General features: G+C 46.1%; 1 protein-coding gene across 1 annotated transcript; it reads left to right on the top strand.

Annotated features, from left to right (window-relative positions):
* Positions 1-5,845: 5,845 nt before the first annotated feature.
* On the top strand, positions 5,846-7,960 carry LOC133390049 (potassium voltage-gated channel subfamily A member 6-like). Its single transcript, XM_061637886.1, is given in 3 exon segments — positions 5,846-6,339; positions 6,342-6,405; positions 6,408-7,960. Coding segments are annotated over 3 exon segments (1,566 nt in total). The 5' UTR covers positions 5,846-6,255; the 3' UTR covers positions 7,826-7,960.
* The last annotated feature ends 15,502 nt before the right edge of the window (positions 7,961-23,462 follow it).

A 23,462-nucleotide genomic window follows, 5' to 3' on the forward strand; every position in this document is an offset into this window, starting at 1 on the left:
GACATGTTGTGGTTGTGCCTTGTTCCGGTCCTTCCCACACCCGCAAGGTCGTTGGTAGTCCTATCAGCCAACTCTCAGATCTCCAGTTGCTGTTATTAAATGCCAGATCGGTATATAATAAAACCTCCCTCGTCCACGATTTGATTGTGGATGAGGCAGCTGATCTGGCATGTATAACCGAGACCTGGGTGGGTGAGCAGGGAGGAGTTGGTCTCTCTCAGCTCTGCCCACCGGGGTACTTGGTTCAGCATCATGGTAGATCTGAGGGTCGGGGAGGTGGGGTTGCTGTCGTCTATAAGAGTTCCATCTCACTCACCAAGCACCATGTTCATTCAGTTACTGGCCTGGAGTGTTTGCACCTTGTGTTGGGCCAGAGGGACAGGCTGGGAATCCTTTTGGTGTACCGCCCACCTTGCTGCCCAATGGCTTCCCTAACTGAGCTGGCGGAAGTGGTCTCGGATATATTGTTGAGGTCCCCCAGACTAATAGTACTGGGGGATTTCAACATTCATGCCGAGACCACTTTGTCTGGCGCGGCTCAGGACTTCATGGCTTCCATGACAGCCATGGGGCTGTCTCAATATGTTAGTGGTCCAACACATGTATCGGGGCACACTCTAGACCTTGTTTTTGCTACTGAGCATGGGGAAAGTGATCTGGATGTGGGGAGTTTTACAACACTCCCTTTGTCATGGACAGACCACTGCTTGCTGAAGTTTAGACTTTCAGTAACCTCTTCCCTCTGCAAGGGTGGGGGACTTATTAAAATGGTCCGCCCCCGGAGACTAATGGATCCTGAAGGTTTTCAAAGGGCTCTGGGGGATTTTCTGGCTGATAGGACTGGCGCTCCTGCTGAAGCCCTGGTCGCTCTGTGGAATACGGAGATGACCCGGGCTGTAAACACGATCGCCCCTGCACGCCCTCTCCTGTGTAGAGCTCATACAGCTCCATGGTATACTCCGGAGCTGAGAGCGATGAAGCAAGATAGGAGGAGGCTTGAGCGGAAATGGAGACGAACTCCCGACGGATACAATTATGCGCTGGTTAGTGCTTCGACTAAGCTCTATGTAGGAGCAGTGAAGGCAGCTAAAAAACATCATTTTGCTGCCACTATTAAATCATCTCTTTGCCGCCCAGCGGAGCTCTTTCGAGTTGTCCGGGGGCTTCTCCATTCAAACCCTCCGGACACGGTGGAATCATCGGAGGCCCGCTGTAATCAGTAATCTTCCAGAATAAGATCTCATGTATCCGCCAGGACCTAGATTCTCAAGTTATAGCAGTAGATCCTAGTGAGATGTCCGGAGCACAGTCTTGTCCTGTTTTGTTGGATGAGCTTCAGTTGGTTCAACTCGAGGACGTGGACAAGGTGCTTGGACAGGTACGTGCAACCACTTCGGTACTGGATCCTTGCCCCTCCTGGCTGATAAAAACTAGTAGGAATGGAACAGGTAGCTGGGCCAAGGAAGTGATAAATGCCTCTTTACGAGAGGGAGTGGTCCCGGGCTGTCTGAAAGAGGCAGTGGTGAGACCACTCCTGAAAAAGCCTTCCTTGGACCCAGACAATTTTAACAGCTACAGGCCAGTGGCGAATGTTCCATTCCTGGGCAAGGTCTTGGAACGGGTGGTTGCTGGCCAGCTCCAGGCGCTATTGGATGAAACCGATTATCTAGATCCATTTCAATCGGGTTTTAGGCCCGGTTTTGGCACTGAGACAGCCTTGGTCGCCCTGTACGATGACCTATGTCGGGAAAGAGACAGAGGGAGTGTAACTCTGTTGATTCTCCTTGATCTCTCAGCGGCTTTTGATACCATCGACCATGGTATCCTTCTGGAGAGGCTCGCGGAGTTGGGAGTTGGAGGTACTGCTTGGCAGTGGTTCCGCTCCTACTTGGCGGGTCGTCTCCAGAAGGTAGTGCTTGGGGAACATTGCTCGACACCGCGGGCTCTCCAATATGGGGTCCCGCAGGGGTCAGTTTTGTCCCCCCTGCTTTTTAATATCTACATGAAGCCGTTGGGAGAGGTCATCAGGAGTTTTGGAGTGCGTTGTCATCAGTATGCTGATGACACGCAGCTCTACTTCTCCTTTTCATCTTCTTCAGGTGAGGCTGTCGATTTGCTGAACCGTTGCCTGGCCTCGACAATGGACTGGATGAGAGTTAACAAACTGAAGCTCAATCCAGACAAGACTGAGATGCTGTTGGTGGACGGGTTCTCTGATCAGATGGTGGATAGATACCCTGTCCTGGACGGGGTTACACTCCCCCTAAAGGACCGGGTTCGTAGTCTGGGAGTCTTTTTAGACTCTTCCCTCTCACTTGAGGCTCAAGTAGCCTCGGTGGTTAGGAATGCGTTTTACCAACTTCGGTTGGTAGCCCAGCTACGTCCCTATTTGAGTAAAGAGGACCTTACATCAGTGGTACATGCTCTGGTAACCTCACGTTTGGACTACTGTAATGCGCTTTACGTAGGGCTACCTTTGAAGACAGTTCGGAAGCTACAACTAGTGCAAAATGCGGCGGCCAGATTGCTGACAAGGACCAAGCGGTCCGAGCATATAACACCTGTTCTGGCCAGCTTGCACTGGTTGCCAATATGTTTCCGGGCTAGATTCAAAGTGTTGGTATTAACCTATAAAGCCTTATACGGTGCGGGACCACGATACCTTGCGGAACGCCTCTTCCGATATGAACCGGCCCGTGCACTACGTTCTGCTACGAAGGCCCTCCTCCGGGTTCCAACTCACAGGGAGGCCCGGAGGGTGATGACAAGATCTAGGGCCTTCTCAGTGGTGGCCCCCGAACTATGGAACAGTCTCCCTGAGGAAGTACGCCTGGCGCCGACTCTGCTCTCCTTCCGGCGCCAGGTCAAAACCTTCCTATTCTCTGAAGCATTTTAAGTTATACTGATTTAATTTTAAAAATGTTTACTGTGTTGGATTGTTGCTTGTATTTTAGTATTGTTTTGTTATTTATTGTATTTTTATGTTGTTTTATGTTCACCGCCCAGAGAGCTATTGCTAGTCGGGCGGTATATAAATTTAATAAATAAATAAAAATAAATAAATAAATAAAGTGTCGAGCTTCTGTGCTGCAGCTATCAAACATCGAAAAGCCTTATTAACACACTAATTTTAACAATGAGATTTGCTTTTAATCAGAGATTATGTAGCACAAGTATGTATATTGTACTGTTATTTGTGGTTATAATTTTTATATTGTATATTGGGTTCTGCTGGTTTTTGACCGTAATAAAGCAAATCAATCAATCATTTCCTCCTTTGGTTAGGCTTCCCACACACTTTTGATCTTGGATTCATCAAGAGCTCGTCAGTCTCTGACCTCTACTGTGGAATTCTCTCTGTTTGACAACCACCTCACCTCATTCAACATCATTCACCTGCAAAGCACTTGTGAATCATATTCTGTGACCTGCAGAACATTGGTTTAGTGGCACTCTCTGAAGCATTGCCCATCTTTTGTCACTTTCTGCCTTCATACTGTGCTCAAATCTTGACATATTTGGCTTGCTCTTCCAATAAACTCTAATCATGCCCTCATTCAGTTGAATACCTCTGGAGGAGAACAAAAGAGTTGACTTGATTTTGTCCAGTATAAAATCATCTCCTCCTCTGGCACTTTCTTGTTAGAGAACACCATTATTTCTCCCTGATCTACACCAACTTAGAAATCTTTAGGGCTTCTTCTCCACACCACTGTTGATGTCCTACTAAGGCCTTGTCCTTCTCTCTGTCCAGTTATTATTCAGTTATTAAATTGAAACTATTTGCTCTGCTCTCTCTACTTCTGTCTCCTTTTATCTCCCTTTCCCCTTCTTCCTTCTAAGTTAGTCTAATTCATTTTGACCTGTCTTCATCATCTACTACCCAGTTTCAGATTACTGAGCCCGATCTTCACTTCTACCCCATCTATAGTAGGGAATGGTGAACCAGATGTTGGATATAAGCCCCAGACAGCATGGCCAATGGTTAAGAATTATGGTTGTAGTCCAACATCTGGAGGCTGTTGTGCTCCATGCCTGGCCTAGAAACAAAGGCAGTGACTGCTTCTCCTTGAGCCACCTCCAGTGTTCACTCATTGGCCCGCCTCCTCTGGACTGTACAGTAGGAAGGAGAGGGCCAGCATGCAAGTAAAGGTGGCAAGTGCTACTTCCATCACTCGAGGTGATCAAGCAAAACCAGATGCTGCCTCAAGTTGCTTGCCCATTTTTATCAAGCCCCTTTGAAACTTCCTGTGCCAGCAACAGAAACTCCTCTTTCTCCCTGTGCTCTTTCTGTCCTGCCCAGAATTGGAAAGCAGATGGCACTGTTGACAGTTGGCTGCAAGTAGCAGCTTCTACCTTCATGAATGACTCTGGGAATGGGGCCCAACACTCACAGAAAGGCGGCAGGTGGACAGAGGGCACAGTAACAGAGGGCACAGAATTGACCCTATCTGCTTTGCATATCTGCTCCTTGCAATCAGAATGAGAGAATAGTGTCTATAGTGTCTGCTATGTGACCCAATCACCACTGCTGTGCGAGAGGAAGAGATCAGGCGAGAGTAGAGTCATCATCAACTGCTTCTTACAGCCACCTGTTTCCTCACTTGATCAGAAAAGGGAAACTATCACCAGGCAAGATGGTGGTGGTTCCTTGCAACTGTCACTCATTTGCCACCCATCACTTGCCAGTACTATGCATCTGCTCACTCCAGTGGGCCCAATTCTCATCAATATGCTGACCAGAGGAAGTGCCAACTAATCAGTGGAGGAGCAGCTGTTCTTTGCAGCCTTTGCAAGCTGGGCATCCTCAGGTGGGTCAGCTCTCCCACTGTGCTATGCCACCACCTATGTTGGCAATGACTTCTGTTTACCATTCTTCCCAGAGTTGGAGGGCAGCCCTCATTGTTCCTGCTTGATCATCTGCCCTTTTCCTGGGTAGGATTGGCCCTAGGGCTTGACAGCAGGCTGCAACTGCCTATGTTCAATTACTGAACCTTTTCTTTTAAGAAGTTTGGCAGAGGGGGAGTGGGCTAGTGAGTGGAAAGGGAATTCTGGCATCTTGTCTTTGCAGCTGCATCCATGTCTCACTCACTACTTGGCAAGTTGTGCTGCCAACCACCTCCAGCCACCACCTCCACCTCTGTCCTCTTCTCTGGGTAGGGGTGAGGATCAGCCATGGGCCAGAATAAGCAGGCAGGAAAGCAACATAGGAAGCTACCTTATACTGAAACTGTATTGTTCACAGGGTTTCAGGTAGGTGTTTTTCCCAGCCGTTCCTAGAGATGACAGAATGGAACCGAGGGCCTTGAACATGCTCTGCCACTCTTCTTTGCTACTGTCATGGCTTGCTCTCCCTCCAGAGAGCAAGAAAATGGTGGTGGCAAGAAGCAATTACCATCTCCTCTCTCTCTCTCTCTCTCTCTCTCTCTCCATGGCACAGCAGTGAAGATTGGCTCAGTCGTCACCTGATTTACTGTCCAGGCTGAGGGTGGAAGTGAGCCTGCAGTCACCCAAATACCTGGGACAGTCCTTGCGCTCTCTTACGGCCTCCTCTGTGGACTAGATAGAGTGGGCAGATGGCCTTATGTTACGTTTTGTCAGGGAATCAGACTAGATGGACTTTTGGTCCCTCCCTGTGGGGGAGGCAGGGTGCACAAATTTGTCCAACGGGCAAGACGAAAACAAACTAGAGAGACAGAGAAAAAGCTGCTTGGGTGATGGTTTGCAGGGAGGCAGATAATTTAGAGCGGGGATGCGAGGGAGGGGTGAGGAGCAGAAGCGCGCGGCAGTGGGCAAGCGCCACAGCAAGGCGGGCTCGGCTAGTGAATAAGCAACAGGAGAAGGAGACCAGCTGGGCTGGGGAGCGGACAGGCGCTTGGAAGGGCAGACTGCCGCCAAGGCTCCCGCTCGCGGGGAGAGGCATCCCTGGAAAGCGAGCGAGAGCGAGAGACGCCGGACAAGGGAGAGCCCGGGTTGGAGGCGAACGCAAGGAGGAGGCGTCACTGGAGGCAGAGGTGAACCTGGCGGACGAGCAAAAGGCAGGCAGGCAGGCAAGCTGCGCTTTCTGAAGGAGAAAGGAGGACGAGACGGGAGAGAGAAGGGCGAATGGTGACTGAAAGATCTCAGCAAAGCTAGACAGTCTTGTCGGCTTCTTTCTTTTCGCAGACTGGCTGGGTGGGCAGGGCTGGCAGGCGACGAGTCCCGAGGCATCGGAGGAGCACCCGGCTTGGAGCCCAGAGGGCGCCTTCCGTGAGGATGGACGAGGTGGAGGCGCCGCTGCCGACGGCCATTCCCCGTGCTGCTGGCGGCCACGGCGAGAGGCTGGCGGCTGAGCCGGCACACGCGTGGAGGGAGAGAGGCGCGGCAACGGCAGCTGCTGCGGTAGCGCTGAGCGGCTGGTGATCAACGCTTTGAGACGCAGCGGCGCACCTTGGCGGTCTTTCCGGATACGCTGCTGGGAGACCCGACTCGCCGCGTGCGCTACTTCGACTTTGAGTACTTTTTCGACCGCAACCGGCCCAGCTTCGACGCCATCCTTTACTACTATCAGTCTGGCGGGAGGCTTCGCAGACCTATCCACGTGCCCATGGACATCTTCATGGAAGAACTCCGCTTCTACCAGCTGGGCGAGGAGGCCATAGAAACCTTCCGTGAGGACGAGGGCTTCATCCAGGAGAAGGAGAAGCCTCTGCCCCATAAGCACTTCCAGCGCCAAGTGTGGCTTCTGTTTGAATACCCGGAGAGTTCTGGGCCTGCGCGGGTTATCGCGATAGTCTCAGTGTTGGTCATTCTCATCTCTATTGTCATCTTCTGCCTGGAGACCTTACCTGAGTTTCGTTCGGAGAGCAAAAGGGCATCTATGAATTATAGAGACAGAACTCAAATGGACCTCCAAGAGGAGGGCCCTTTATTCTTACTCTCAGTGCAGTCTGATGGAGGGACTCCATCACCCATGCACCCACTATTAGGTGCTTGTCCATTCTTCACTGACCCTTTCTTTCTACTCGAAACACTTTGCATTATCTGGTTCTTCTTTGAGCTGCTGGCGCGTTTTTTTGCTTGCCCTAGCAAACCTGAGTTCTCTAGGAACATCATGAACATCATTGACATTGTAGCCATTATCCCTTACTTCATCACTTTGGGGACTGAACTGGCTCAAGAACAGCAGAAAAAGGAGAAATCAGTCAGCACTAGCAATGTTGGCCAGCAGCAAACCATGTCCTTGGCCATCCTGAGAGTCATCCGCCTGGTCAGGGTCTTTAGGATCTTCAAGCTGTCCAGGCACTCCAAGGGGCTGCAAATCCTGGGGAAGACCCTACAAGCCAGCATGAGGGAACTGGGGCTCCTAATCTTCTTCCTCTTTGTTGGAGTGATTCTGTTTTCTAGTGCTGTGTATTTTGCTGAGACCGATGACCCAGAATCTTTGTTCACTAGCATTCCAGATGCTTTCTGGTGGGCAGTGGTGTCCATGACCACTGTGGGCTATGGAGACATGTACCCTATGACTATTGGGGGCAAGATTGTTGGGTCATTGTGTGCCATTGCTGGTGTACTCACCATTGCCCTGCCTGTACCTGTCATTGTTTCCAACTTTAACTATTTCTACCACCGAGAAACTGACCAAGAGGAGCAGCCCCACTATACTCACGTCACCTGTGGCCAGCAGCGGTCTCCTTTTTCTGAGCCAAAGAAAGGTGACAGCAACCAGACACTCAATAAATCTGACTTTCTGGAGGCAGAAGATTTAGAATCCACAACATGCTCCAACTGTATTTCAACTAGCAACCAAGCCTATAAAGAGAATACATTATTGATTGAAGTGTGAACAGTTAATAGGATGTGAGGGATCTCTACAGTTTCATCATCGCCAGCTGAGTCTGCTGGCTTCAAGAGGTGTAGCCTAAAACTGCAGTTGACCTTCTTTGCATTTCAGAAACAGAAAAATAACAATACTTGTTTGTCTGAATGGAAATGATTCGTGATTCCTGGAATAAAAAAATAAGCTGTTGTGATTTGGACAGTGATTTCCTCGTTTGCTTTGCTTCACCAGCTTCTGTAGTAAGTTGCTTAATTTTCTCTCCGTCATGGGGTGTTTACCTGTTGTGTAGCCATTATTTTTTTCCCTGGAACTGCAGATTTAATTCCAGTAGCTGCCCTATGAATGGATGTTACTATCTTATCTACAAACAGCAACAAAAGGAATATACTGTGCCAAGTTTGCAATTAGGCTAGGAATTAGCCGGTTGATATTATGCCCAGGAGTTCCTTTGCCAGCATTACATTGTTTACAGCCAAATCAGTCCCAACCACTGGGCTGTTGCCTTTGAGTAATGAAAGCTCTGCATCCAGAATTGCAGTGTGCAATTTCACAAGGCCTCCTTTGTTTTCAAATCTGTGTTATGTCATGTTGTGCTTTTTGTGAATATACAGCTCTGAAAAGCACATGTATGATCAAACTCCATCGTAGTCTGTGTCTGGTCCAAAAATAGGAGGCACACGTGATATTTTTGCTGGCAACTGTGAAGATTAATTTTGCAAGCTCCCCTTCCCTCTGAATCTCGATTGCAAGAGGGGAAATAATGTTTCCTCTTTGGGGATATTCCTGATTGTAGCTGTGTTTCGTACAACTGAATAGAGTGACACAGCAAGGGGCTGTAGATGGGAATATTGGAGTGGAGTGGAGAACCTGGGACTGAGAAGGAATTGTATTTCCTCCTCAGTTGCTCTCTCAGTTACAGTCCCTTTCTCCCTGCACCATACAGGTGAATGGACATTTTCTTGATCAGGAAAACCAGGCACAGGGATCAATCATCTCAGACTCTGTTGCCTGGACACATGACAGGAGAGGGCTGTTTCCTTCTTTTGAGGGATTTTCCATTAGGCCTTCTAGGACCCACCAATACTGTTCATTCTGCTGGTGCACACCTGTGAAGAAGAATGAAGAAATAAGGGCATATTAGGTCCTTATTATTCAGTGTGTGCCTGATGAACTTTTAAACATGTTTTCTTTTTCATTCCAACAGCATGGTTTGGGGCCAGATGATTGTTTTCTAGTGTGAGACTGGAGGACAAAATGTAAAATAATTGGCATGAAATGTACTTACATCCCATGAGCACACTGGCTACATACATATTACCGGCTTAAAATGCAGTGAGGTTATTTGTCCCCACTGTGTTTCAAGCCATATTTGCAGCTTGCTGTACACATCAGTACACTTTGATGTGTTGCCATGTCTCCTGCTGTCTGTCCACACCAGTGGATGAAGAGAGGCCAGGGAATGCCTTTGCCCAATGTGAATTGCCTGGTTGGTTTACCTGCACCTTTACCCACCCCCAACTTCGATTCATGAAGCTTTCATCCCTCTAATTCCCCCCCCCCATCTTTGTGCAACTGTCATCTGCAGCCATAATTCTATACAACTTCCAGATACAATGTTGTGATTCTAAATAGGACAGGGGAGAAATAGTCCTATACATCTTCCAGATGGGGAGAACTGTGTACACCACCATGAGCTCCTTAGAGAAAAGGTGGGAACTGGGTGACAGTTTATGCCTGGGAAAGGGGGGGGAGGGCTGCTGCCAGTGCTGTCTCTTTGCAGCTGTCTCTGCCCCTTCACCCTCCATGGCTTCTGCCTGGAGATGGATCACAGCTCTGTTTCTCCTGTGTTGGCACTTTCAATAATCAAACCCTGAAGTAAGATAGATTCCCCCCTTCTTGTTTGCTGAGCAGCAAGGAAAAAAGGCTGGCATGGGCAGAAATGAGCATGGATCTCCCCATCTTGTTTTAAGACTGAAGAAAGACACATATAAGACTGAAGTTAGGCTGCAACCCTAACCACATTTACCAAGGAGTAATCCCACTGATTTCAGTGGGACTTACTTCTGAGTCAATATGATTAGAACAAAGCAAAAGTGGCAGGTGAGGAATAGGATGCTTCTCTGCTATACAAGCTTGAGATGGGTGAGAATTTTGATTCAGTTCACATTTCAAGCAGAATTTAACAAATTTCCAAAACAATATGAGAACCAAAACACAGACATCCTTCAAAATTCACATTTATTATAATTTTGGAATGCAGTTCACCAACTAAACAACCTTTACAAAAATTCATATATTAGGGGAAAGTGCATCAAAATGAATATGTGAGTGAAAATAACATGCAAAAAGGCATGAAAGGATGAGAACTGGCTTGCAAAAATGTGTCCCTTTGTCAAAACTGCCTCCAAAATGTGTTTATTTGGAGAAATTTGCCCTAAAATGGTGGGAGAATTTTCATGAGGATTTTTTTTATTAATTGCAGATTGCTGTAGAAATGTAGAGAACTGAATTTAGCATTGGAAAAATGAGAAAGTGAGAGAACTGAAAGGGAAAGATCTTTCCATCCCTAATCCACGCCCATAGTGACATTTGACATGCAGGACCACCCCCTACACGAAAGGTAGCATCTCAGATATGCCTAGGTCTTGGGGTTCTATCATGAAAAGAAAGGCAGGGTATAAATGTAATAAATAAATAAATAGGCATCACTGCTAATTGGATAATGCTACAGATTTGAAGTTTGATTGAAGCTGGCTTGGACGAAAATGCATCAAACTGCAGTATTTGTCAAGAAACTACAGGATAGCTCAGCATCGTGTGTACACAAATTCAAAAACCAGTGGTGGGAGCAATGTAAGTAATGTAGTGTACGAAGCTTCAGATACATGGCCTTCATTTCGGTCAGCGGTTGTCCATACCAGAGCAGAGGCAAAAACATGTAATATAAAAAGAGAGCAGGCAAAGGGTTTTCTGACAGATCAACTGTTACAATGAATGCAGTGTTCATATGTGAGAGAGACAGAAAGAGAGAGTAAAATGTTCATTTTAAAGTCTGAAAAGACTCCTGGGCATTCAACTCTTTGGAAAGAGATCTCTCTCTACTCCCTCAGGAATCCTGTTTTCTGGGGCACCAGCCTGCCCTGGGCCCCTACACACGCACGCCTGCCACACCTACCTACCTTTCCTTTGGTAAATGCTGCCTGTGCTGCGCGCGCGTGCCTGCCATCAACCAAGATGGCGGCCGAGGCTTCCCTAAGGGACTGATGGCACATGTGTCAGTGAATTGTCAGGTTGCCAAAAACAGCATATTTCATATTTTATGAAAACAAGCCCTAAGAATTGTTAGTTCTCATGAAATGTGAATGAGATCTGAAGTCACTGATACTATTTTCCAAAATAGTCTAACCTGCCCTTTAGACAAAGTATAGCCTTATGAAATATGGGGGGGAAGAAAACATCAGGGACCAGTTTCCATAACAATCTCCAAGGCTAGTTTTCTACACCTTGTTATCTGTAGTTTCCAAGCAAGAAAAGAGCTGTTTAAATATTCTTTTTTCCAGAAACAAACACTGTAGCTATTTCAGAGAGTTTGTGGTGGATAAAAAGAATTTCTGTCTTGTTGCCTTTTCTATTGAAAACAGATTAATCCCGAATACACTTACTTGGAAGGAAGGCCTATTGTTGTCAGTGGTACTTCCGGTTACCTATGGGTACAGTCCACTAAAAAGTTTTCCTGTGCTCCAGTGGAGGCTGGTGGAACCTAAACCTGGTGAGCACCTATGAGGTCATGCTGGTGGAGCCTATGAGGTCCCCATCCACCTTCCTTGCAAAGAAAAAGTGAGCACTTGAGCTGTGTAGTTCTACAAATACTTAGCTCCTAGAAATGTTTTACCTGTGGTCCCTGTGGACACATTTGCAGACATTGGCGCTTCCTCACCCACACATCATCACCCAGACAACCTCATGTTTACCATGGGAAATCAGCTATGTCTTGCTGGTCCTGATTTTTGGGAGTAAAGCACCAATGCATGTTGCAAATGACCTGAACCCTCTGGGATGGGGATAGAGAAAAGGCAATACGTTCTGCTGATTCTTGCTCTAAAGTGTTCAATGTTTTTTCAGGCTTAGCTCCTCTCCTTCCTCCCTTCTCTTCTTGTCTTTGCTCTATGTTAGTAATGGCTCCATGAGTATGTCACATGGCTCCTTCAGCATGTATGACTTTACATCTTTGTAGTAATAAACAGAGCTTGGAAGTAATTAGTTACAAGTAACAAATTACTTGTAATTCATTACTTTTTTGAGGAACGAGTGGTTAATTCCTTTACATTTTGATTGTAATAGAACTAGGAGCAATTTTATTACTTTTGTGGAGTAATTTTAATATTTCCAGCATTACTTTTGGGCATTACTTGGGGGGGGGAGTCTTCTGCTCCTTTCATTTGTGGATAAAAATCTTGTGCCTCAAACTGGGCTTCTGTGCAGTGTCGCTCTTCCCTCGTGCTCTGTGGGTGGGTAGGAGGAGACAAGGGAGGAGATGGAGAGTGAGATGGGGTGGAGTGGAGAAAACAATTGTTTAAAAAAATGGATGGTGGTGGTGAAGAATGGCGTGGATGAAAAAGGAGCCGGAGGGCAAGAACATGGATACAGGAGGAGAAGGAGGCAGCAGCAGAATGGAGATAAAGAACTGTGGAGGTGAAAGATCACAACGCGTGTGTATTTGTGTGTGTGTGTGAATACTGTGTTTGCACTTGGCACACAAAGTGGCCTCCCCCACCCTTTCCAGCTACTGTGCTGCATTTGCAGTATTTTAACTTTTTTGCATCTCAGGGGAAAATGTTTGCCTGGGTGAGTGTCCCTTAGTTGGCACCAGGGCAGGGTCCAGGAGGTGGTTAAATGAGAGAGATTATGCTTCCTGGCTGAGGGGGGGGGTTGCACTTGGTTTGACGTGCAAAGATCTAATGAGTGGCCTCTGCCTCCCCTCCCCACCACCCTTACCAGCGGAGAGACCACCATTGCTATCTTATGGATAAAAAGAATTATTCTACTACCTCTGTATGTGTGTGTTTATTTTTAATGTTGTTTTAGGCTACTTAGATATGCAATAGCCAAGGCCAGCACCTTGTAGGCTTTTATTTAAAAAAAGTAACTGAAATTTAATTGTAGTGTTTACTTTTCAGAAAAATAAAGTAATCAGTTACTTTCAGAGCAACTGTAATTGTAATGGTAATTACTACTTTTTTGGGCCATGTTATTGTAACTAATTTATTACTTTTTAAAAGTAAACTTCCAAGCTCTGGTAATGTTTCTTTATCCTTTCAACTACCAGCTTTAATAAACCAGTTATTTCTGCACCCCTCTCTCTCTCTCTCTCTCTCTCTCTCTCTCTCTCTCTTACTTGCTCACTCACTCAATAGGGGCAGATTTTGGAAGTTTGGGGATAGGGTTTATAGTTCCCAAAGTAAAGACTTTGGCTAGACTTTGCATGTTAAGGTTTGTATGACTTCTGTGCAAAGTGACAATGGTGAGAACAGTGTGGAAAGGAGATGCTTTAAACAATGTTTTATTATTCAATATGGCTATCTAGTCTTTATTACATCTCAGTAAGCAATTCTGGAAACTTTTTTTCAGGGTAAAATGTTTTATGTTTCTGTCAGTTTTATAATATGCAAAATTAAGATCTTAATGAATCAGGAAAGTGGGGTTTGCTCAGTTTTTGAAACAATGAGTTTTGTTCACGGGTTAGCAGAAATAAAAATAAATTGGAATTGACAAACCAGAAAGAAGCAATATTTTTTAAAAAGAGGGATTCGAATTCTTTTGAATATAATAGCAGCTGTGCTGGATCAAGCAAAAGGCAGCATTTTGCTCCCCACAATGGAAACTAGATGAAGCTACAAGCAGGGTTTGATGCCAATAATGGTTTTCTATTGTTCACCTCCTTCAGCATATGCAGAGGTAGACTGCCTGAAGAAGGAAAGGTATATGTCAATTTATTTCTATATGGAACCTCCAGGTTCAGAGGTAGTCTACCTGTGAATATGCTGAAATTGGGAAGACTAACAACAGAAAGGGCTTTTGGCGTCAAAACACACATACATAGACATATACACATATCCCCCCCTCTTTCTAAGCAGTCTCCATTCGCCAAAATTCTCTCTCCCCCAGCAACACACACACACACAGACACAGGCAATCTCTCTCCAAGCAACATCCCCATTTGCACTTCAACAAAAGCCTTCTTTCCCCCCCACCCAACAAAGCAATGAACACACACACACACAGCTTCTCTCCCTCCTTACAACTCCCAGACCTCAAGAAAGAGCCGTGGAGGAAGGCAACATTCAAACAAGCAGCCTGTCTCTCTCACACACCTCTAAATGGAGTAGTCACGATTCCTCCAATCCAACCCCACCTAATTTTCACAATAAAATCAAAGGGATTACCCTCATCCAAGGAAACCAGGGCTCCTACTGGGAGGAAGGGTGGGAAATACATCTAATAAATAAATAATAGTTGTTTGGTCTCAGACATTTCCTCTTCTCTCCTTTCTCATACACTAAATTCAGTTAATACGAAAAATCAATGGCTGCCACCACACCCAATGTTTTAGCTCAGCAGCCAGCAAGTGTTCTGAAAGTGGTTTAAAAGGATGCTTGGCAAGTCACAAACTCAAAAACAGCATCCAACACCCACAGGAAAAATCCTCCCCTCTATTTTCTGTCTTTCGATATTGGAGTGAATTCATTAGCTACTCAGATGGGGAGGGGGGAATTGGATGCCCAGTTTGTCCTCCTGCCCTGTCTAATGAAGTCTTCTGTAATCATGCTTTTTTTTTAACCGTTTCCCTCCCAGGAGACAGAGGGTAGAAACATCTCCTACTAGGAATCCTCTCAGTTAATGGAAATGTTTTCATTTTATGTTTTTGACCAACCCCAACCTCTTTAAATCCCATATTCTGGGATTGCAAGGCATGCTGTAAGAAGTCAGCCTCATATAAAGAGGTGCACAGTGTCTTTTACTTGAGGTCCATACCTCTCAACAAATCTGGAGATATGAGTTCCCTCTTATCTAGAATGGGGGGGTGCTCCCTTTGCCATCCCTCCAGCATTTTTCTAAACCTATAGTCCGCAGAAAAATCTGCAACTCCTTTGGCCTTATCTATGAAAGACAGTCTCACCAGCTTACCTGTCAGTATTATGACCAACAATCCCTTTGCCTTCATGTGCACACAATATTTCATAAGGTGAGCAACTGGTATAAGCCAAGCCTGATATCATATCCCTTTCCTGTTCTGATCTCAAAGAATTCCCTACCTGTCCTCTCATATGAAGCCTGAGTACCAGCAGAAATAGAAAATCTTATTGCTTCCTGCTCACTCCTCCAAACTCCCACAGCATCACAGGCATTGGCTATAGATGCACCCTGGCCCAACAGACTAGCTCCTGGAAACTGGCAATCTGATTGAATGATAAAGTGTCAGTAATGCCATTATCCAAACTGGTACACCAGAAACAGGATATTTAAATGAAAACATCGTACCAGTGTCAAGACTCTAGGGTTCTTAGATGTTAGGGAGTTTATCACTTGTACAGCAGCCAAATTACCACACCAGAAGTGGACCACCCTGTTGGCAAAGTCCTGTGACTACAAATTAACCCCCACTACTATGGGGAAGAACTCCAAAAATGTGAGATCTCAAGTCAACTCCCCTTCATGCCACTCATCGGGCCATCTCTCAGTGCACCACTTCTCCCTAAAAATAACTCCAAAACCACAGGCCCCTGCAGCATCCTAACACACCTGCAGTTCAGCTTCTACCAACAGATCCTCTCTTAAAAAGGAAAGCCCATTAAATTGTGTCAAGAAGTCCACCCATTCCCTGAAATTGTGATGCATCTCAGCTGTCAATCCCAACCTATGATGTGCTGCAATAAGGCCTCTGATGGCATCACACGGGCACCTAACAAGTGCCTTGTCTGGTGTTACCACACAACAAGCAAAACTGAGGGATCCAACCAGCTCCTGCAATTCCTGCAGTGCAGGGGGAGGTTTCTCTGTTCGGCCAAGTAGGGTGGTGTCCTCCCAAGATTCTGAACCGCCCCCAAACCCCAAAGCTATTCTCCTGTCATACATAGTCATATTAATACATTGGCACCGACTTGTAGGCTCCCTAGATGCTTCTGCCCATCTACTCTCTCTCCTTACCCTCAGTCATAATCACTGTGAGCACAGTATCAAAACTAATGTACCAGTCTAAATTGGCCAAATTTCTTTTCTGGTATGACATAAGAACATAAGAAGAGCCTGCTGGATCAGGCCAGTGGCCCATCTAGTCCAGCATCCTGTTCTCACAGTGGCCAACCAGGTGCCTGGGGAAAGCCCGCAAGCAGGACCCAAGTGCAAGAACACTCTCCCCTCCTGAGGCTTCCGGCAACTGGTTTTCAGAAGCATGCTGCCTCTGACTAGGGTGGCACAGCACAGCCATCATGGCTAGTAACCATTGCCACCACGTTGGACGTGGTGGTAACTGTTCCTCCTGATCCACCTCCAGATTTTTGCTTGGCGTTAATAATTTCTTTTATTGATTGTCCCCCTATTATATGTTTAAATGTCTATTTCCCTCCTTCCCACCCTCAAACCACACTGTCTAGTTGGGCGTCATTAGAAAAATACCTGGAAAAGCTCTCATATGACTATCCGTCGCATTCGCTATTAATCTGTGGTGATTTAAACGCAAGATTGGGCCAGAGCTACCCGCTTTTGGGTAATCTAGCTGGGATTTCCCTTGATGACCAGCCAGTCTTACCACGGTCATCAAGAGATAAGTCTGTAAATCAAAATGGGAGAGCCTTATTTCGACTACTGGTCAGATTGCAGTTAATCTGTTTTAATGGGACATTCCTGGACTCTTCCCATGGTTATTATACTTTCATCTCGGGAAAAGGTTCAAGTGTGGTAGATTATATGCTGGGCTCCCCCTCTTTAGTGTCCTTGGTTAAAGATTTCGCCGTTATAAGCAGACCAGACAGTGACCATCTTCCCCTTTGCCTCCATCTACGAGGTCCTATTACTCGCATTTCGTCATGTACCTTTAGCCCAACTTTGGACAGTTTGTGTGCAATGTCAGTAAAACAATCTCTAGAAACAACAGCATTGCTAAACCTTCGCCACCAGGCCATCTCTACTCCAGAGGTCATTCTCGAAACATATGAGAGGATCACCACTGATCTTAAGCAATTGGTGACCTCCGTTATTCCCGCCAGACCGGTAGGTGGCTTAAAATCATGGTTTGACTGGGAATGCCGAGTAAAGAAGAGAGAGCTGTCTGCCCAAATTAAAATCACTCGCCGAAATCTTTCAGATGAAGCTATTCTTCAATTAGTTTCATTGAAGAGGGCATACAAAAGACTCCTCAAAGAGAAAAAACAGACTTATTTTGCAAACAACTGGAGAGACTTAGGACAGGCCCTACTTCAAGGAAATGACCTTGAATTTTGGAAACTTGTGCACGGGGGGTTCGCCCAAAGTTATTTTGTCCCTATTCCTCCGATTCTTCCTGAAACCTCGGTGGCACACTTTAGTGCTATTTTTGGTTCCGTGTCGTTAGCACCTCCTCATTCCCCCGACGAGCTGTTAGCTCTTGCGTGGCCTCCAGTTACCAGTGCAGAGATAGGTGACTTGATTTTGGCGCTCCATACAAACAAAGCCCCGGGGGAGGATATATTGCCCCCTGAGATTATTTTGGCAGAAATTTCCTGGTGGGGTCCCCTACTTGCCACCCTTTTTTACACACATTAACATCACGGGAGTTTTCCCTCCGGGTTGGCGTACTAGTATAATAGTACCTATTTTTAAGAAAGGAGATCCTTCAGACCCCCGTAATTATAGGCCCATTAGCCTTCTTGACATCACTGCCAAACTATATGGATGCTTCCTTTTGAATAAACTTATGGAATGGGACATTAAGTATTCGATCATACACCAGGAACAGGCAGGTTTTAGAAAGGGCCGGAGCACAATGGATCAAGCCTATATTCTACACCATTTAATAACTAAATCCTTAAAAGGACTGAGCACATCGCTCTATGTGGCGTTTATAGATTTCGCTTCGGCTTTCGATTCGGTGGATAGGGAGCTCTTGTGGCATAAGCTGGGACAATCTAATGCCGATAAGAGACTTGTGTGGCTAATTAAATCGCTCCACCAATCCAATTTCCTAAGAGTGCGCTTAGGTAGGAATGGCGCCCTCTCTTGTGAAATTCCTGCAACAAAAGGGGTTAAGCAAGGATGTTTATTGGCTCCTTTCCTTTTTAATTATTTTATAAACAACATTATTCCCACATTGTCCTCTCCTAATTTCTTCCCCCCCTCTGTGGGTACAAAAAAAATCTCATCTTTACTTTATGCAGACAATCTGGCCCTTTTCTCCTTAAATAAAATTGGCCTAAAAAGAATGTTGATCTGCTTAGAGGATTATTGCCAGGCCCAGCATTTGCAGGTAAATCATTCAAAATCTAAAATTATGGTCTGTGGGAAATATAGTAAGGCCAAAATAAACTGGACTTTGAATGGGATTCCCTTAGAACAAGTACAGTCCTTTAAATATCTTGGCATAGCTTTTAACACCAAACTCTCATGGAAACCTCATGCTGAAGATATCAAATTATCAGGGGCCAGACTACTAGGACAATTGAAAAGGTTTTTTTATACCCGCAGGGGTCAGTTAATTGCTCCTATGCTGAAAATCTTCACTGTTAAAGCCTTACCCAAATTGCTTTATGGGGCAGAACTTTGGGGCCACTCCCTTAAATCTACCCTTGAGCCCCTTCAAAATTCCTTCTTGAGACAGATTTTGGGACTCCCTTGTGGGTCCCCTTCTGCTCATGTAAGGGCTGAATTAGGTCTTTCTTCATTGACAGCCAAAATTGACCTGGCGGCTATAAGGTTTTGGAGGAAAATTTTAATGTTGGACGAATTCTCTATTGTCAAACTTTGTTGGCAAGAACAACTACAGATAGGGGGTTGGGCCTGAGCCACCAGAGCTCTAATTGACTTTTATAATTTCTCGTCTAGTAACCTTTTAACTTTCTCTCCACTGGAGCTTCGCAACTGGATTTTCAACTTTGACGCGGTCCAAGATAGGACTTCCATTGTGGCATTCACCTTTTCGCGGTGGTTCCCCCTTTTAAAAATAAATCATGCCATTTCTTCTTATATTACTATCCTAACTAGTCCCCCGATACGTAGAGCTTTTACGGAAATTAGGTTCCAGACGATGACTACAGCCTTTTTGGAGGGCAGATACAAGGGAATCCCAAGATTGGAGCGCTATTGTGTCTGTGAAAACAAGGCGATAGAGGACCTTGTTCATTATATGTTAAAGTGCCCACTGTATAACAACCCCAGACACAAATTCTTGGATCCCCTGATTAGCCCTAGGGTGGGGCTTCCCCCCGATATTTTAATAGCTGATTTATTGGCGGACAATCATAATGCGGTCACAATCATGGTGGCCAATTTTGCCCTGGCCGCCAAAAACATTAGAGCAAAATTCGTCAAAGCCCAACAGCATTAAATTTTGGCCAGTTTGAAATTGTCTTGTCTGGATATAATTGTATTTTATTGCATTGTATTTTATTGTCATAGTTTGTTATGCAATGGGCTATGGCTAAAAGCAAATAAAGCAAAATTTGAATTAGTAGCCATTGATAGCCCTGTCCTCCATGAATTTGTCTAATCTTCTTTTAAAGCCATCCAAGCTGGTGGCCATTACTACATCTCGTGGGAGCAAATTCCATAGTTTAACTATGCGCTGAGTAAAGAAGTACTTCCTTTTGTCTGTCCTGAATCTTCCAACATTCAGCTTCTTTGAATGTCCACGAGTTCTAGTATTATGAGAGAGGGAGAAGAACTTTTCTCTATCCACTTTCTCAATGCCATGCATAATTTTATACACTTCTATTATGTCTCCTCTGACCCGCCTTTTCTCTAAACTAAAAAGCCCCAAATGCTGCAACCTTTCCTCGTAAGGGAGTCGCTCCATCCGGTTATTCCGAACCGGACCTTCCTCAGCTCCTGTCAGGTTTCCCCCCTCAGTCAGTTTAAAAGCTGCTCTGCCACCTTTTTAATTTTAAGTGCCAGCAGTCTGGTTCCATCCTGGTTCAAGTGGAGCCCGTCCCTTTTGTACAGGCCCGGCTTGTCCCAAAATGTTCCCCAGTGCCTAACAAATCCAAACCCTTCCATCTGATACCATCGTCTCATCCACACATTGAGACTGCAAAGCTGTGCCTGGCTGGCTGGTCCTGCGCGTGGAACCAGTAGCATTTCAGAGAAAGCCACCTTGGAGGTCCTGGCTTTCAGCATCCCACCTAGCAACCTAAATTTTGCTTCCAGGACCTCACGGCTGCATTTCCCCATGTCGTTGGTGCCAACATGCACCATGACCACTGACTCCTCCCCAGCACTGTCTACCAAACTATCTAAATGATGGGCAATATCCACAGCCTTCACACCAGGCAGGCAAAACACCTTGCGGTCTACACGCCCATCACACACCCCACTGCCTATGTTCCTAATGATTGAATCACCCACTACAAGGATCCCTCCTGGAGATATATCCTCAGCACAAGAGGATAGCTGCTCATCCCCCAAGGAATGGGTCCCTTCTAAGGGATCGTTTCCCTCTTCCTCAGCTGGATGCTCTCCTCCCCCGAGACCATCGTTGTCCATGATAGCAGGAGAGCTATCATCGTTGGAGTGGGACACAGCTATAACGTCCCTGAAGGCCTCCTCCACACACCTTTCTACCTCTCTCAGCTTTTCCAGGTCACCTTGGCCTCAAGGAAATGAGGCCTCAAGGAAATCAGGAAATGAGGCCTCAAGGAAATCAGGGCCACTTCATCAGTTTCAGTTTCAGTGGAACTATTTGAACCAGCAGCGGCATTTGGGGACTTTGTAGCATCACACGATTGAGTATCTGCCATCATTGTTTATTTCATAGTTGTAATCTTATACCTAACTTCACTGAGTAGACCTATCATATCACCTTCAGAAGCTGCCCCTAAGAATTAAAAATAAAAAGATTGTGATTGTTAATGGTAGTACGGATGGGGAAAAGCAGAGTGTGTGAGTAACTCATGTCTCTTGTCCACCATAGTGTCAGACAGTTCAGAAGACAGAAATCCTAACTCCCTTGAAGAGACTGAAACTTTGCATTTGCTGTTCTGTTATGACAACAAAGCACAATAGCAAATACATTTGAAATGTCTTCTGTTTCCATAAAAAGATATACATTTATATGTTAATAGAGTGTCTATTTCTGAAAGGAGAGTGAGACCCTTTTTATCTTTCATGAATAGAGATGGAAATATGGGGCATCCCCTGCTGACACAAATTTCTATGGGGAGGAGTTATATTCAGAATGATGCTCCCCACTCCACTGAAACAGAAGTCTTGTAATAATTGACTTACACTCTGTATTGACTGTTTTGACTATTTTTATTGTATACAAAGGCTTTTGTACTCTGGTAGGTTTGTTTTTTGTCTATTATACATTGTTGAAAATTTAATAAAAATATTATAATAAATGGAAACCCTATGAATATATCCAAAGAGATTCATAGGGTTGCCATAAGTTATAATTGACTTAAAGGTAGGGTTGCCAGATCTCCGGTTTTCTGCCGGAGTCTCTGGCAAAAGGGGGCCGTCTCCAGCCTCTGGCCATAGGTTCTTTTAAGATGTCAATCTCCGGCTTTTGAGCATTCCCCCCAGCCACGCATGCGTGATTGACGTATGTGGCTGGCCGCCTTCCCGCCCTTTCTCATTGAGGCGGGGACTGTGGCTGGAGAGAGAGGAGGGGAACTTGAGGCGTTGCCAGGCAGCAGCAAGTAGAGCACCTCGTCGAATCTGCTGTGGGGTAAGAAGGCCTCTCAGTCGCAGGAGCCTTGCACAGCCCTTGGTAGGCCAGAGAGGCCTTGCACAGCCCTTGGTAGCCCAGAGAGGCCTTGCACAGCCCTTGGTAGCCCAGAGGGGCCTTGCACAGCCCTTGGTAGCCCAGAGGGGCCTTGCACAGCCCTTGGTAGCCCAGAGGGGCCTTGCACAGCCCTTGGTAGCCCAGAGGGGCCTTGCACAGCCCTTGGTAGCCCAGAGGGGCCTTGCACAGCCCTTGGTAGCCCAGAGGGGCCTTGCACAGCTCTTGGTAGCCCAGAGGGGCCTTGCACAGCCCTTGGTAGCCCAGAGGGGCCTTGCACAGCCCTTGGTAGGCCAGAGGGGCCTTGCACAGCCCTTGGTAGGCCAGAGGGGCCTTGCACAGCCCTTCGTAGCCCCGGCTCAACCGCTTCACCCCTCCTGCCGTGGGTGCTGCTGGGCGTCGGCGTCGGCGATGGGGCTCACCAGTCTCTGGCTGGGGGGGCCCATCGCGGCCGCTGCTGCCCAGCGGCGCCCACAGCATGATGGGTGAAGCAGCCGGCCATCCTTTCTGGAGCAGGGGAACCGGCTCCGGGGCGAAGAAGGAGCTGGCCGTGGCCAGCCTCCACTCCTGCTGAGGCTTGCAGGCCACTCGGATGCCGTCTCCTAGCAACTGCAACTGTAGGCAGCTGACACAGAACAGAAAAGGCACTTTGCGTATCCTCTGCACTCAAAATGTCAAGATTTGTCTCTACGTGAACTCAATGTCTGTGCCAAAGAAATACAAATTCTGTGGTGCAATATAAATGTTGCAAATTAAATAAAATGACATATGTTTGGTTATTTAGCATACATAATTCTGCATACATAATTCTCCTTCTGTGGTCCAGGTTCTTTATTAATTAAAACATGACTAGAAGAAGAAAAAGATAGGATGGGTTCATAGATTGTAGATTGGTACATATGAAAGAAACCAGAGACCTTTTGAATGACCGTGGATCTATTCTACCCAGATTATACAGGAGGGTGTCACCCACACTACTGCTGGATGTAGGCTCAGTGGCCCAAAGCAAGGGTGGAGAACCTGTAGCCCTCCAGATAGTGCTGGACTCTAATTCCCATCAGTTCCAGCCCGTATAGCCAATGCTTAGGGAGCTGTAGTCCTGCCAACTCCTGGAGGGCCACAGGTTCCCCATCCCCTGGTCCAAAGCCTGCAGCCTTTAACTTTTGATATGAGCGTTGACTTCCACATGTTAAGCTGCACATCTGTCTGCTAAGGCAGTTGTCTAAATTCCAGTATTGCATACCGCTTTTTGTGCAATGATTTTTTTTAACCCTGCATGAGTAGCATGCAAAAAGCTAATTCAACCTGGGAATATGCACAGTGCTGGCATTCATAGAACAGTCTCAGCATGTGGTAGCTGCACTGCAGTAGGAAGCTGACCCTATCTCAAAACTGTGGTTGTCAAATACCAAGGGGTGTGTTTAAACAGAAAATAATGCAATTGTCCTGACAAAAAATGACCAAGAACAATCCTGGCACCAGAAGAGTAGACATATACAGGATTTCACTGTTAAAATGTTAGAGCATCATCACCATCATAATCTCAACAGGAGTTTCCTTAATTGAAATGTTGTTGTTGTTATGTGCCTTCAAGTCGATTATAACTGATGGCGACCCTATGAATCAGTGACCTCCAAGAGCATCTGTCATGAACCACCCTGTTCAGATCTTGTA

The sequence above is a fragment of the Rhineura floridana genome, chromosome 8 (genome assembly GCF_030035675.1).
Source record: "Rhineura floridana isolate rRhiFlo1 chromosome 8, rRhiFlo1.hap2, whole genome shotgun sequence".
Lineage (NCBI taxonomy): Eukaryota > Metazoa > Chordata > Lepidosauria > Squamata > Rhineuridae > Rhineura > Rhineura floridana.